We start from the raw sequence: 14815 nt of genomic DNA, 5'->3' as shown, positions 1-14815 counted from the left end.
AGTTTGGTGACTTTCCGAAAGTTGAATAAGAATAAGTAACACTTCTTTTTCCTAGGTGATTATGAAAGATTTGTATTACTAGTTTTTTTTTTTGAGCAAAGTTGAAATTCTAGAATTAAACTATGTTGTTGTTGTTGTTTTTTGCATTTATATCCCGCCCTTCTCCGAAGACTCAGGGCGGCTTACACTATGTCAAGCAATAGTCTTCATCCATTTGTATATTATATACAAAGTCAACTTATTGCCCCCAACAATCTGGGTCCTCATTTTACCTACCTTATAAAGGATGGAAGGCAAACATATCATATAAATATGTAGCATTACTTTTGGCAATAAAATACAGCTTTCTTAAAATACATAGTTTTATTTCAATATTGAACCTATACTGTATGCGCTTAGCCAGTGCTGAATGTTTAACCTTCCTGTAATGAAATGTGAAATTATCTCCTAGGAAATTTCATTCAGAAAAAAAACCAAATGATCACTCATACTTCTTATTTGGGTTATTGGACTGGTCCTAATGAGGTAGCATCAGTAGGCATGGACACACTTTGGTATGCCTATGTAATATCACTTGTTTGTAATACTCCCTGAAAGAATGGAGTATAGAGTTATGCGCTACAGAAATATCCGTGCCTCAGTGGTGAAATCTGGCCAGATCTATCCGGCTTGCGTGAACTGGTAGCGCCGGTGGCGGGAAGCTCCGCCCACCTGCTGGGACATCATTATGTTCTGTTTTTGACCCTCTGGGCATGCGCAGAAGCCTCTGGGCATGTGCAGAAGAGGCCTGTGTGCTCACATTCCCGAACTAGTAGCAAAGTAAGTGCACTTCACCGCTGCCTTGCCTCATTTTGTATTGACAAGATAAAGTAAATAACAGGTGTAAGTAAGCAATAGAACATAGTGTCAAGCGTCAAATGGAGTTTTTGCTGTTGCAACCATTATTGTTTCTCAGCTTGTCAACGAACTATGGGGAGAGGGAAGGGGGAGACAGAACTAAGCTTCAGACATCAAGATGCTAGCCATGGGAACCAAGGATGTTTTGGCAGGTGTTTACCAGAGCCAAAAAAACTTTTTCACAACAATACCAGAAGTCTTCATTGGACAATGTGACCTGGTCTAAAGTGGGGAGGGAAGACCTGAATTTTAACTATATGGGTTCATGTTGGAAATAGTTTTGCCCTCATCTTTGCCAATATGATCTACTCAATAAAGTTTTGCATTAAGAGAAGAGGTGGGTTTCAGCAGGTTCTGACTGGTTCTGGAGAACAGGTAGCGGAAATTTTGAGTAGTTTGGAGAACCAGTAGTAAAAATTCTGACTGGCCCTGCCCCCATCCATTCTCTGCCTACCAAGTCCCAGCTGATCGGGAAGAAATGGGGATTTTGCAGTAACCTTGCCCTGGATTGGAAAGGGAAGGGAGATTTTACAGTATCCTTCCCCTGCCACGCCCACCAAGCCACACCACCAAGCCACATCCACAGAATCGGTGGTAAAAATTTTTGAAACCCACCACTGATTAAGAGATTGGATTGTCTCAGCTGTGCTTGCTTTGGTTGGGTTTGTCAGTCAGAACATTGACACATAGACGTAGAAACTATTCTAGTCCTAGATACACATGTAAAGAAGAAACATGAAATGCTGCTGTGTACATGCCTATTTCAAGACCTATCTACTATCATCCTTGGGGGATTGCTGGCAGGCAGAAGGGACTTAAGGCAATCTTTGCACTATATATGGTGCTAATTCTGCTTCATTTAATAAAATCCCTTCACAGATATGCTTATTGTATTTGAATTTGAACAAAATCTGTTGCCTAATGTCTTGTTAAGGTACATAACACAACCCTTTTACAGTTACGTATTACACAAAATAATGTTTTATATTATTATTTCTTATTAGACTCCACCATGGAGGGTGTGACAGATAAGCCAATCATAGACTGCTGTGCCTGTGGAACTGCTAAATATAGGCTTACCTTTTATGGAAACTGGTCAGAGAAATCACATCCAAAAGATTATCCACGTGAGTATTCTTTTTTTTTTCTCTTCATGCTTTAGATCAGGGGTCCCCAACCTTTCGGACCTCAGGGACTGCTAAATTCATAATTTTAAATCCCACAGACCACTAAAATGATCTGCCTAGTGACCGGCTTGGTGGGCCTGGCTAGGTGGCCATATGACTGGGTAGGCGTGGCCAACTTGATGTCACTCACGCCTTGTCGGCCTCTACTCACCTCTCCCCTCCCAGTCACTCCTCGCCTCCCTGCCCAAGCTCCTTAGGGCCCCAACAGCTAAGCAGCCACCACAAGAAAAAATTGGCAAAACAGCTGGCTCAGTTCAAACTGGATCTGACCGAGAAGGAGGCTCAGCAGAAGCACCTCACTGAGGACTACGAACATAGGCTTTCCAAACAGATGGAAGACCTGTGGGAATGCAAGATCAGGTACCTGAGCCTGGAGGCTCAGTGGGCTGAGATGGTCAGCCAATTCCAGGCCATGATGCAGTCCCACTGGAATGAGGCCCTCCAGCTCTTTGCCACCAGCAGCACTTCCCTCCAGCCTTCACCCAAAACCCCACACCAGGAGGCTGAAGCAGACCCCAAGTCAGAATTTCTGCCCCCCTCTGACCCACACAAAAAGACCCCGAAGGGGGAAACTCTTGCAGGAACACAAACGTTCATTGCACATATCTGGACCAGGGGCCATAGTTTGAGGACCCGTGATTTAGTGCAATATAAAAAAATGCAAATAATTTTTCTGTGGACCACCAAAATTTTCTCATGACCCACCAGTGGTCCACGGACCACCAGTTGGTGACCGCTGCTTTAGATGACCCTGCATGGTCTTTCAAAGGACTTTATTTTGTATTCAGATTTTACACATGCACAGAAAAGCAGTCGAGCTTTCATATCCAAATGTGAAATGTATGGATCATGAGGTTTCAGCTGCCTTCTATTGCTACCCTACAGGGAAAATGCTAAGATAAAATACCATTTCAAAGCATTGAACATGTAGGATTACAGCTCTAATTGGATGCTTATTTAACAACATGGCACTCTGTTGCATTGATCCTCTAGGCTATTATTTTCAGTGCTGATCAGTGTTTTATATATAAATTTAATTTAATATAAACCTGATATTTAATGGGGAAAAAAGTCAGCCATTATTTGATTGCAACTCCCCGTATTAGAGGTCCTAGAGTTTTACCGTTTTTTCCCAGTTCTGTTATTGGATTTTACTTTTAGATCTTTAAATAATACCTTCATATCAGTGACAATGAAATCAATCAAGTGATCTGAAATTTTGAGTTACTTTCAGTTTGCTTTAATAAAGACTATACAATGGGCAACATATTATTAAAGGCTTTGTGTGTATTTTATTCTTTAATATTGCTTTGTTCCCATGCAACAAGCTAAAGTTCATGCAGACAGAATTTTGTCTGTATATCAGATGTTATTGATATCAGCTTCATAGATTTTTGTCTCAACTTTATTAAGTTGAAGACTGCCCAATTCAGATATAGAACTGGGTGTGTTAATAAAGGAGCTTATATTGACACATTAAAAATTGTGCTTCAAATTTGTGACTGAAGTTGAAACTATAGAGCAAATGCAAAGACCAACTTTTCCTACAGCTATATGGAGATTCCCAGTCATCCAGGTCGTGGTTGTCCCAAAGGTGCTTTTTTCAGGAGGCAACTGGACTTCCTTGTTCTTTTCTTTGAAGACAGGTTTTCCTACTGCTAAGATTCTATAGTGCAGGGGTCCCCAAACCCTAGGCTGCGACCCATTACAGGGCTTGAGTCTTTCGGAACTGGGCTGAAGTGGCAGGCAGGTGAACACGTGCATATACATTTGTGAGAGCAGATAGTGAGCGCTCTCCATTTGTGCAAGCAGTGGGCACACGTTCCTGCCACTTGTGCAAACCGAGTTGCAACTGGACCTGCTTGTCTGCTGCATGTGGGGAGCCATCCCCTCTCCCCCCCCAGCTGGTCCCCAAAGCTGAAAATTTTGGGGAGGTCTGCTATAGTGATTGTTGAGAATATACTTGCTTTACTTTGATTGGTAGACAACATATAAAGTTCTTTTGTTATTTGTAAACGTTTTTCTGAATAATATGGGTTCCAAGTTCTGTTTGTTGCTTCTTCAGCTAAAGAATAATTACGAGTAGTTCTTTTAGCTTAAATGAGATTAAGTTTCGTCTCATCTTGTGGTGAAATGGGCAGCAAATAAATTTAGTAAATAAATAAAAATAAAAAAATAAGTCCCTTTTCCAGTTATTATTTCAATCTGGCCATGGGATTGTCACTAGGAGAATGTATTAAAATAAATATTAAACACTATAAAATGACCTATACATCTAGTATTTGTTACCTAATATGACCCAGAAATGTTTGCAGCTCAGGTTCAGTGTGCATAGAAAAGTAGGTTGTTGGCCAGCCAAAGTTAAAAATATGGGCATGGAGAAAAGAAGATAGCAGGCACATTTATCATGGGGCATGCAGAGTACAGGAATATTTTCATTCAATAGCTAGAGCTAATATTATACAGTTAAAAGAATGGTGAGTTTAAATCCAGGATGCACTAATTGAGAATTCCTGCACTAGAGTAGTATTTTAGAGCCCATTTTATCTCATGGGGATATTCTTTTTTTTAAAATCTTACCCAGTTAGGTTGACCCAGGCTCTAAGAGCCCCGGATTCCAGTTTATTGAGCTCTTCCTATGAGAGGTGGGGAAATGTTTTATTTTGTAAAAACAAATATATAAACATGCTATGTGAGTGCCTTCTATATTCTATTCTATTGCTTTCTCTATTACTATACTGTATACTATTGCTATTCAATTGCTGTTATTACGACAATGTTTGTACTGCTATGTTATCACTGTTCAATATACAATACCCTCTTCCATTTTAATTTTTCCCATCTCAAAGGGTTTAGCAAATTCTGTGGAGCAGAATTCTACTCTGGAACAGCTTTCCTCTAGATACTTGTATATTGATATTCTACACATATTGTTTAAATACCATAGCAAAATTTAGTGCAGTGGTTAAAGCATCAATCTAGAAACTGGGAGACTATGAGTTTTAGTCGTGCCTTAGGCACAAAGTCAGCTGGGTAACAATGGGCCAATCGCTCTCTCTCTCTCATCCCTAGGAAGAAGGCAATGTCAATCCACTTCCAAAAACCTTGACAGGAAAACAGCAGGGATTAATTCAGACAGTGGCCGGAGCTCAAAAATCTGGCTCCATCACAGAAAAAGTCCTGGTTCCTGCAATTCTTTAAAGACCCAATCCAAGTTCCATCCAACAATTCTATTTTACCTGATTCTGTCCTCACCCATCATTCCAAGTTCTTTAAAAAATGGTCACTTTTAAGTCATCTATCTCTTTTTCAAACAAGAAACACATGTCCACAAGAAAGCGCTTGACTGTAGTAATCAGCCATTTACTTCAATAATAACCTGTTATGAATAGATCTTTTAAAACCAATGTCTCATTTGACCAATGTATACTATCGCTCTTAACAATGTGCTACATATTCATGAAAGTTCTACTGAGAAAAACTCTTTGATTGCACTGTAAATTATATCATTTGCAACTACCTTCATTTTGTTTCTAAACAAAGCTCTATTATCATCGTTAACAACAAAAGAATATGGAATAACTTGTGTTTTGCTATTGTTGCTTCATTATTCCAGCAGTTACCATTATGCATTCTCATTTTGTCGTTGGTATTCAATTATAGTAACAGTTTTGCCCTTCAGTTATAATACATTTTCTTCTTACCTGCTATTTCTTTGTTCATTTGAATATGAGGTATAACATTGCTAGCCACAGTCATTGCTAATTATATGCAGTCTAGTAAAACTTCACTTTTGAAAAACAGCTCTGCAGGAAAGAATAGAATAGAATAGAATAGAATAGAATAGAATAGAATAGAATAGAATAGAATAGAATAGAATAGAATTTTTTATTGGACAAGTGTGATTGGACACACAAGGAATTTGTCTTGGTGCATATGCTCTCAGTGTACATAAAAGAAAAGATACGTTCATCAAGGTACAACATTTACAACACAATTGATGGTCAATATATCAATATAAATCATAAGGATTGCCAGCAACAAGTTATAGTCATACAGTCATAAATGGAAAGAGATTGGTGATGGGAACTATGAGAGGATTAATAGTAGTGCAGATTCAGTAAATAGTTTGACAGTGTTGATGGAATTAGTTGTTTAGCAGAGTGATGGCCTTAGGGAAAAAAACTGTTCTTGTGTCTAGTTGTTCTGGTGTGCAGTGGTCTATAGCGTCATTTTGAGGGTAGGAGTTGAAACAGTTTATGTCCAGGATGTGAGGGATCTGTAAATATTTTCACGGCCCTCTTCTTGATTTGTGCAGTATACAGGTCCTCAATGGAAGGCAGGTTGGTAGCAATTATTTTTTCTGCAGTTCTAATTATCCTCTGAAGTCTGTGTTTTTCTTGTTGGGTTGCAGAACCGAACCAGACAGTTATAGAGGTGCAAATGACAGACTCAATAATTCCTCTGTAGAACTGAATCAGCAGCTCCTTGGGCAGTTTGAGCTTACTGAGTTGGCGCAGAAAGAACATTCTTTGTTGTCCTTTTTTAATGATGTTTTTGATGTTAGCTGTCCATTTTAGATCTTGCGATATGATAAGTGCTACTGTTCCAAAATTACTGATTTATTACAGAATTAAATCTAATGGAATTAATGTTGAGGATATAAATCGAAACAATGCACTGAAATTTTTATTCCCTATCTTTACCCATATAGGAAAAAAATAATGTTTTCCAGTTTGGTATTGATATGAAGAGTGCCTTTCTGCTTATTTTTTTTTGCCATAGTATTAGTACTATTTCATGTGTTAAAAATCTGTAAAATGAATATATAATATACAAAATAAATTAATATAATATTAAAAATTAAAATGCAATAAATTCTCAATGAAACAATAAACAATAAATTTACTTTCAGAATCTAAAATCTAGAACAATCAACTCAACCAGACAAGGTAATATAAGGTAATAGGGGTAATAGGTAATATAAGAATCTTAATTTTTAATTATACACATAGATGCATATGGACATCATTTTAAAATGTTCAATTTCCACTAGATTCCATGAACTGACAAAGTTTAAGGACATCACTGATGTCCTTAACTCATCAGACCAAAGAAATAGCCCTTCCATGAAAGCAAGACCTAAAGCTATTTTAGCTCCTTTATAAATTGCATTAATGTAGCCTTTAATTGAAGGGTCAAAGGCAGTTGACTTCACAAAATAAGAACCACAGACATAAACACCCAAAGACAAAATGTTATTCTAGTAAATGGAACAAACTAGATCAGGTTATTTGGTGAAGCATATAATGAGAATGAAGCATAATGAGGATAATGAAGAATACAGTATCTATAGAGGGAGCTTGGAAAATGATAATGTGACTAGATTGGAAGTCTATAGAGAAGTATTGCCAAAGGAGAAATTTGACAAGAGGAAACATCACAAAGTGTCCTAACAGACATCTTTTGGATTTGAAGATAGAAAGTAGTGTATAACTGACAAACTGCTACCTTAGTCCAGAAATGAAAACAATCAGCTTTATAGTCTCATGGCTGCAGGATGATCAGGAAAACAATAAAAATAAAAACTGACCCCATCCCATTGGGTTCACAACCCCTAGTGATCACAGAAAAGGAAGTGCAGAACCTATTTCACAGACAAAAGCCAGGAAAAGCTCCAGGCCCAGACAAGATAACTCCTTCTTGCTTAAAAGTCTGTGCTGACCAATTGGCCCCCATCTTCACCCATATCTTCAATAAATCACTAGAGATGTGCTATGTTCCTTCTTGCTTCAAACGCTCTACCATCATCCCAGTGCCAAAGAAGCCCACTATCAAGGAACTGAATGACTACAGACCAGTTGCTTTAACATCTGTAGTCATGAAAGCCTTTGAAAGGCTAGTGCTTTCCTACTTGAAAACCATCACGGATCCGCTGTTAGACCCCTTGCAATTTGCATACCGAGCAAATAGATCAACAGATGATGCTGTTAATATGGCTCTGCACTACATCCTACAACATCTTGAATCTCCAAAGACCTATGCAAGGGTCCTTTTTGTAGACTTTAGTTCAGCATTCAATACCATCATTCCAGACACTCTTCTAACTAAGCTAAACCAGCTACAGGTACCGGAACAGACTTGTAAGTGGATCACAAGCTTCCTAACAAACAGGAAGCAACAGGTGAAGCTAAGCAAGATCACATCAAATACCTGTACAATTAGCACAGGGCCCCCCCAAGGCTGTGTGCTCTCCCCACTTCTCTTCTCTCTGTATACCAATGACTGCATCTCCAATGATCCATCTGTTAAGCTACTGAAGTTCGCAGATGACACAACAGTGATTGGTCTCATTCGAGACAATGACGAATCCGCATATAGACGAGAGGTCGAACGACTAGCCTTGTGGTGCAACCAAAACAATCTGGAACTGAACACACTCAAAACTGTAGAAATGGTGGTAGACTTTAGGAGAAACCCTTCCATACTTCCACCTCTCACAATACTTGACAACACAGTATCAACAGTAGAAACCTTCAAATTTCTAGGTTCTATCATATCACAAGATCTAAAATGGACAGCTAACATCAAAAACATCATCAAAAAAGGACAACAAAGACTGTTCTTTCTGCACCAACTCAGAAAGCTCAAACTGCCCAAAGAGCTGCTGATCCAGTTCTACAGAGGAATTATTGAGTCTGTCATTTGCACCTCTATAACTGTCTGGTTCGGTTCTGCAACCCAACAAGAAAGACACAGACTTCAGAGGATAATTAGAACTGCAGAAAAAATAATTGCTACCAACCTGCCTTCCATTGAGGACCTGTATACTGCACGAATCAAGAAGAGGGCTGTGAAAATATTTACAGATCCCTCACATCCTGGACATAAACTGTTTCAACTCCTACCCTCAAAACGACGCTATAGAGCACTGCACACCAGAGCAACTATACACAAGAATAGTTTTTTCCCGAAAGCCATCACTCTGCTAAACAAATAATTCCTTCAACACTGTCAAACTATTTATTAAATCTACACTACTGTTAATCTTCTCATCGTTTCCATCACCATTCTCTTTCCACTTATGACTGTATGACTGTAACTTTTTGTTGCTATCCTTATGATTTATATTGATATATTGACCATCAATTGTGTTGTAAATGTTGTACCTTGATGAAGGTATTTTTTTTCTTTTTCTTTTATGTACACTGAGAGCATATGCACCAAAACAAATTCCTTGTGTGTCCAATCACACTTGGCCAATAAATTCTATTCTATTCTATTCTATTCTATTCTATTCTATTCTATTCTATTCTATTCTATTCTATTCTATTCAACAGCAGCAGCAACATATCTTACCCATGTTTAAGGTGTGCAATGACATCCAAGCCAAAACACCTGCAAGGCAATCTAACAAAATGTGTTATACTGCTATTATAATGACCAGTGGTTAAAAAGAAATTGCTTGATTGACTTCACTGCATCATCTAAAAGAGAGATGGAGGCCTATACCTTTGTGGAATTTATATAAATATAATACTGAATCCGGCAATGTGAAATTAAGCCGGTGAATGGCGCAGGCTGGTAAGGCCTGTTATTAAGAACAGCCTGTTATTAAGAACACAAAGCCTGCAATTACTGCAGGTTCGAGCCCGGCCCAAGGTTGACTCAGCCTTCCATCCTTTATAAGGTAGGTAAAATGAGGACCCAGATTGTTGGGGGGGCAATAAGTTGACTTTGTAAAAAATATATACAAATAGAATGAGACTATTGCCTTATACACTGTAAGCCGCCCTGAGTCTTCGGAGAAGGGCGGGGTATAAATGTAAACAAAAAAAAAAAAGCATCAAAAAATTATACTGATGATATAGTAAACAATAAAGAAATATAAGGAACCATAAGAATAGCAGAAGAGAAGAAACCATTCTAATCAAGCAAAAATATATAACCAAGAATGACACTAGTTATCTAGTTTAGGTAGTGAAATGTCTGCAAGTAAGCGACCAAGCTCAGAGAGCATCAAGGACCTCTGATTTCAATCCTGAGCTACAAATATTCTCCTTTATTGGTAAACTATTTTTTTTTGTTGTTCAAAAAAGTTTTATTTTGACATTCTTATCCAATAACATATCCAATAACATATTTAATGTACCATCATATACAATTAATCGGATCTGCCGGTCACCACCCCCTTCCTTTTCCTTTTACTCTCCTTCTCTACCTTTTTCTACTTTCCATAACCATCCTCCCCCTCTCTTATCTACATCCTCTCCTCTTTCCTCCCTACTCCTTTCTTCTCCCTCTTCCCCTCTTCCTTCCTTTCCTCCTCCTCCTCTTCTCTTTCCTCCTTCTCTCTTCTACTTCCTTCTTTCCCATCATTCTAAAGTAGTATCCAGGCAGGTCCGATCTTACATTAATTATACATCTTCAATCATCTTTGTACATTAACTATCAATCCATTTTCTGCCCCTCCCTCCCTTCCCTTCCTCCCCCACCCCCAGGACTTCCGAGAACCGAATACAGGGTATAAAACTAACAACAAAATTAAAATCTAGCACAAATCATAATCCATAGTCATTCCTTAAAACCTCCACTCCCCTTCCAAAGACAAAGAAGATACTTTTCTTCCAATCCATTATATATCAGACCATTCCACTCCTAGAGTTCTCAGAAGTTTCCGATTGAGTTAGTGTTTATTCTTGAATAAAGTACATAGTTTTTAATATCCAACCTTCATCAATCAATATCAAAACAACGTTCCATCTTCCAATATTCACCAAGGGTTCTTCTAAAATGTCTTTCTTCCCTAAGCAGTCTCTCAAAAATAGTTCATATTTCCAACTTAGTTTCTTTAATTTTTCTGTCCAACCTTCAAGGGTAAGCAATAGTCCATCTTTTCACATCTTTAACATTTATATATACAACAAATAATATTACAAATATCCAAAGTATCAATTGTAGTAGTTAAAATCTTCACTTTACCTTACTTATATCAAATAACATTATTAAAATTACACCTATAACTTATCCAAAATATATCTATTATAACAATTACATTCTAATTAACATTACATCCATCTCTTAAATATAATATTTAATCCAAATTCCTAAATTTTACTATCTATCCTCCAAAATTAAACAATATTCCATCTTCCTATTCCTTTATACCTTAAATATATCAAATAGTACCCCTAAAATTACACATTTATATCCACAATAAATCATTTACAAAAATTAACCATAATCATATATAATAAAGTTAAACATTCTCCTCCCTTCTTCTATCTTACACATTTTCAACCATCTATTCACCATTCAACTTAACATCTGTTAACAAAGAATTCCCAATCTTTAATACATTAGTATAAAAATCTCGTGCTTCACAAATTGTATTGAGAAAATACTTTTTTCCTTTATAATTCAGTGTTAAACCAGCTGGAACCTCCCATCTAAAATATATCTGATGTTTCTTAAGCTCATCCACCAGAAAGGCAAATTCTTTTCTCTTTCTTAACATTTTAGGAGGAATTTCCTTCATCATTATTATATCTTGTCCTAATATTTGAAATTTTATTTTTATAAAATGCTTGCAAAATTCCATACCTAATCCTCTTATTTGTAAAATAAATAACCACATCTCTCGGTAAACACTTCTGCCTTGCCCACCAAGAATTAACACGATAAATTTTTCAATATTAACTTCAAAATCTTCTGGTTCCACTCCTCTATCTGAGCAAAGGCCTGAATAAAAATCTCTTTCAAATTTTCTTCCTTTATAATTCAGTGTTAAACCAGCTGGAACCTCCCATCTAAAATATATCTATTATAACAATTACATTCTAATTAACATTACATCCATCTCTTAAACTATTAAAAATTACAATTAAAATAATCCAAATATAATACAAGGTAAAACACTAAATTAAAAAACTTATTTAAATAGGCTGAAATTTAAAAATTACAATTAAAATAATCCAAATATAATACAAGGTAAAAACACTAAATTAAAAAACTTATTTAAATAGGCCGAAATTTAAAAATTACAATTAAAATAACACAAACCCCATTAAAATTAAATGTGAAATATAGTTTATTTATATCTCAAATGTAGAGACCCCACACACAGAACACCAGTTGTTGGCAGGGACTAGATCTTAAAAGCTGAATTGCTATAAATAGTAATTTTGTGAATAATACTGTATTGAATTTAAATTATGCTGTTGATTCTTAAGAAGAAATAGTTATCATTATATAATATTCTCAAGTCTTAAATAATCATAACAGAACAAACAGTAACACTGAGTTATAATATCTCATTCTATCATGACAGCCATTTCTGAGAATGCACACAAGTGTCTCAAAATTCTAAAGGTGCACAATAGCCAAAATGCTTATTTCCCTGTGTTAAAAATAATAAATCATAGAGCCTTATCTTCTTCGTTACTTTGTTTTTGAAGGAGGCAAATGGACACAGTCATGTCATTCCATAATATGGCTTTGCAACTAACGTATAGTCAGACCATGTATAATTGACACTGGATTTTATTATAGATTTTAGTTGTTATTTATTATTTTATTTACACAAAATGACAGTATACACAACAAACGAGATAACTATGCTGGATTTCGTATCACAGATCACTAGTCGAACACTTCCCAAGCGTTTAGGACTGCGTGATGTATCATTGAATTATGCGAGCAGATCCCAGTAAGGTGGCCTTCTGCAGCTGACTACTACTACTACTACTACTACTACTACCACCACCACCACCACTACTACTACTACTACTACTACTACTTCTTCTTCTTCTTCTTCTTCTTCTTCTTCTTCTTCTTCTTCTTCTTCTTCTTCTTCTTCTTCTTCTTCCTATTATTATTATTTTATACTAGCATTTTTAAGTGTATATACACTGAGTGCTTTTATTTGTTTTGGTCTCTGTCTAAGACGGTAATAATAAATTGTTGTTGTTGGCTTTGTGGTATTCCCATAGGTCAATTGCTGAATTAAATGGGACTGACTTTGAAACGGGACTGTATTGATCAAATGTTTGAAAATCCAGATTGTTTATCAATAGCATCTGAGTACTATAATATACATAAAAATAGATTTTGGCCTTGAATAAGTTGAAAATATTTCAAGCATAGTTGGTTGGCCAGTTGGTTATTGGTTTAAGGCACCAGACTAGTGGGAAAGTAGGAAACTATGAGTTCTAATTTTGCCATAGACGCAAAGATAGCTGGATAAATTTGGGTAACTTTGAGATATTCTCTTCCTCTCAGCTCTAGGAAGGAGGTAATACTAAACAACTTCCAAAATCTTGTCAAAAAAATTGCAGGGGCTTGTCCAGGCAGTTGCCAGGAGTCGGTACTGACTTGAAGACACAAAATAAATATAAAATAGTTCAAATATAGATCTCGTCTGTTAATGAAATTCAAATGATGCTGGAAGTGTATGGTTCTTTGATTAGTTAGTTTGTTGTTGTTTTTTTGGTGTGTGTAGAATAATGTTTTATTGAAATTCTGGCCATAATGCCTAGTGTCTTTCACTGTCTTGTTCCAAGTGGCCGTGTAAGAAGATCTTTTAATAACTAATAATATAGTTCAGAGAACTATGTCTGGAGTTGTTGCTACTACTCTAGAGAAGCTCCCTCTTCCACAGATGCTGCTTCAGCTTTTGAACTGATATCATGTATAGTATGTTTGAAAAATCCAGATTGTTTATCAATAGCATGGTGATTGGACATGGGAGATTTTATGGCACGTTGGAAAAACAAGATATCGGTTTAATAAACTCTTGGTGGCTGGTTATTCATTATGATTAAGTGATTTATTTATTTTTATGTGCTTTTGGTTTTATTAGCTTGCTCTTTGCAAAAAGGGAAGTTGTGATGATATATGGATTACTTTTTCTTTAAGAACCTGGAAGATTGAGAGAGGACAGAATAAATTTAAATATATTTATTTATTTATTTATTTATTTATTTATTTATTTATTTATTTATTTATTTATTTATTTATTTATTTATTTAATTAATTAATCAAATTTTTATACCGCCCTAAATTAAAAAACTTATTTAAATAGGCTGAAATTTAAAAATTACAATTAAAATAATCCAAATATAATACAAGGTAAAAACACTAAATTAAAAAACTTATTTAAATAGGCCGAAATTTAAAAATTACAATTAAAATAACACAAACCCCATTAAAATTAAATGTGAAATATAGTTTATTTATATCTCAAATGTAGAGACCCCACACACAGAACACCAGTTGTTGGCAGGGACTAGATCTTAAAAGCTGAATTGCTATAAATAGTAACTTTGTGAATAATACTGTATTGAATTTAAATTATGCTGTTGATTCTTAAGAAGAAATAGTTATCATTATATAATATTCTCAAGTCTTAAATAATCATAACAGAACAAACAGTTACACTGAGTTATAATATCTCATTCTATCATGACAGCCATTTCTGAGAATGCACACAAGTGTCTCAAAATTCTAAAGGTGCACAATAGCCAAAATGCTTATTTCCCTGTGTTAAAAATAATAAATCATAGAGCCTTATCTTCTTTGTTACTTCGTTTTTGAAGGAGGCAAATGGACACAGTCATGTCATTCCATAATATGGCTTTGCAACTAACATATAGTCAGACCATGTATAATTGACACTGGATTTTATTATAGATTTTAGTTGTTATTTATTATTTTATACTAGCATTTTTAAG

At 35.9% G+C, this 14815-nt stretch overlaps 1 protein-coding gene across 1 annotated transcript in view; it reads left to right on the top strand.

Annotated features, from left to right (window-relative positions):
• Positions 1 to 14815, top strand: part of SPON1 (spondin 1) — a 388936-nt gene that overhangs the window by 137223 nt on the left and 236898 nt on the right. The window contains exon 5 of the mRNA XM_058160540.1: positions 1902 to 2024. Within this exon, the coding sequence (XP_058016523.1) occupies positions 1902 to 2024 (123 nt within the window). The remainder of the gene's footprint in view (positions 1 to 1901; positions 2025 to 14815) is intronic.

This window comes from Ahaetulla prasina, chromosome 1 (genome assembly GCF_028640845.1).
Source record: "Ahaetulla prasina isolate Xishuangbanna chromosome 1, ASM2864084v1, whole genome shotgun sequence".
Classification (NCBI taxonomy): domain Eukaryota; kingdom Metazoa; phylum Chordata; class Lepidosauria; order Squamata; family Colubridae; genus Ahaetulla; species Ahaetulla prasina.
Note: the sequence above shows the minus strand (reverse complement) of the source record. Positions and strands in the feature narration are given on the sequence as shown.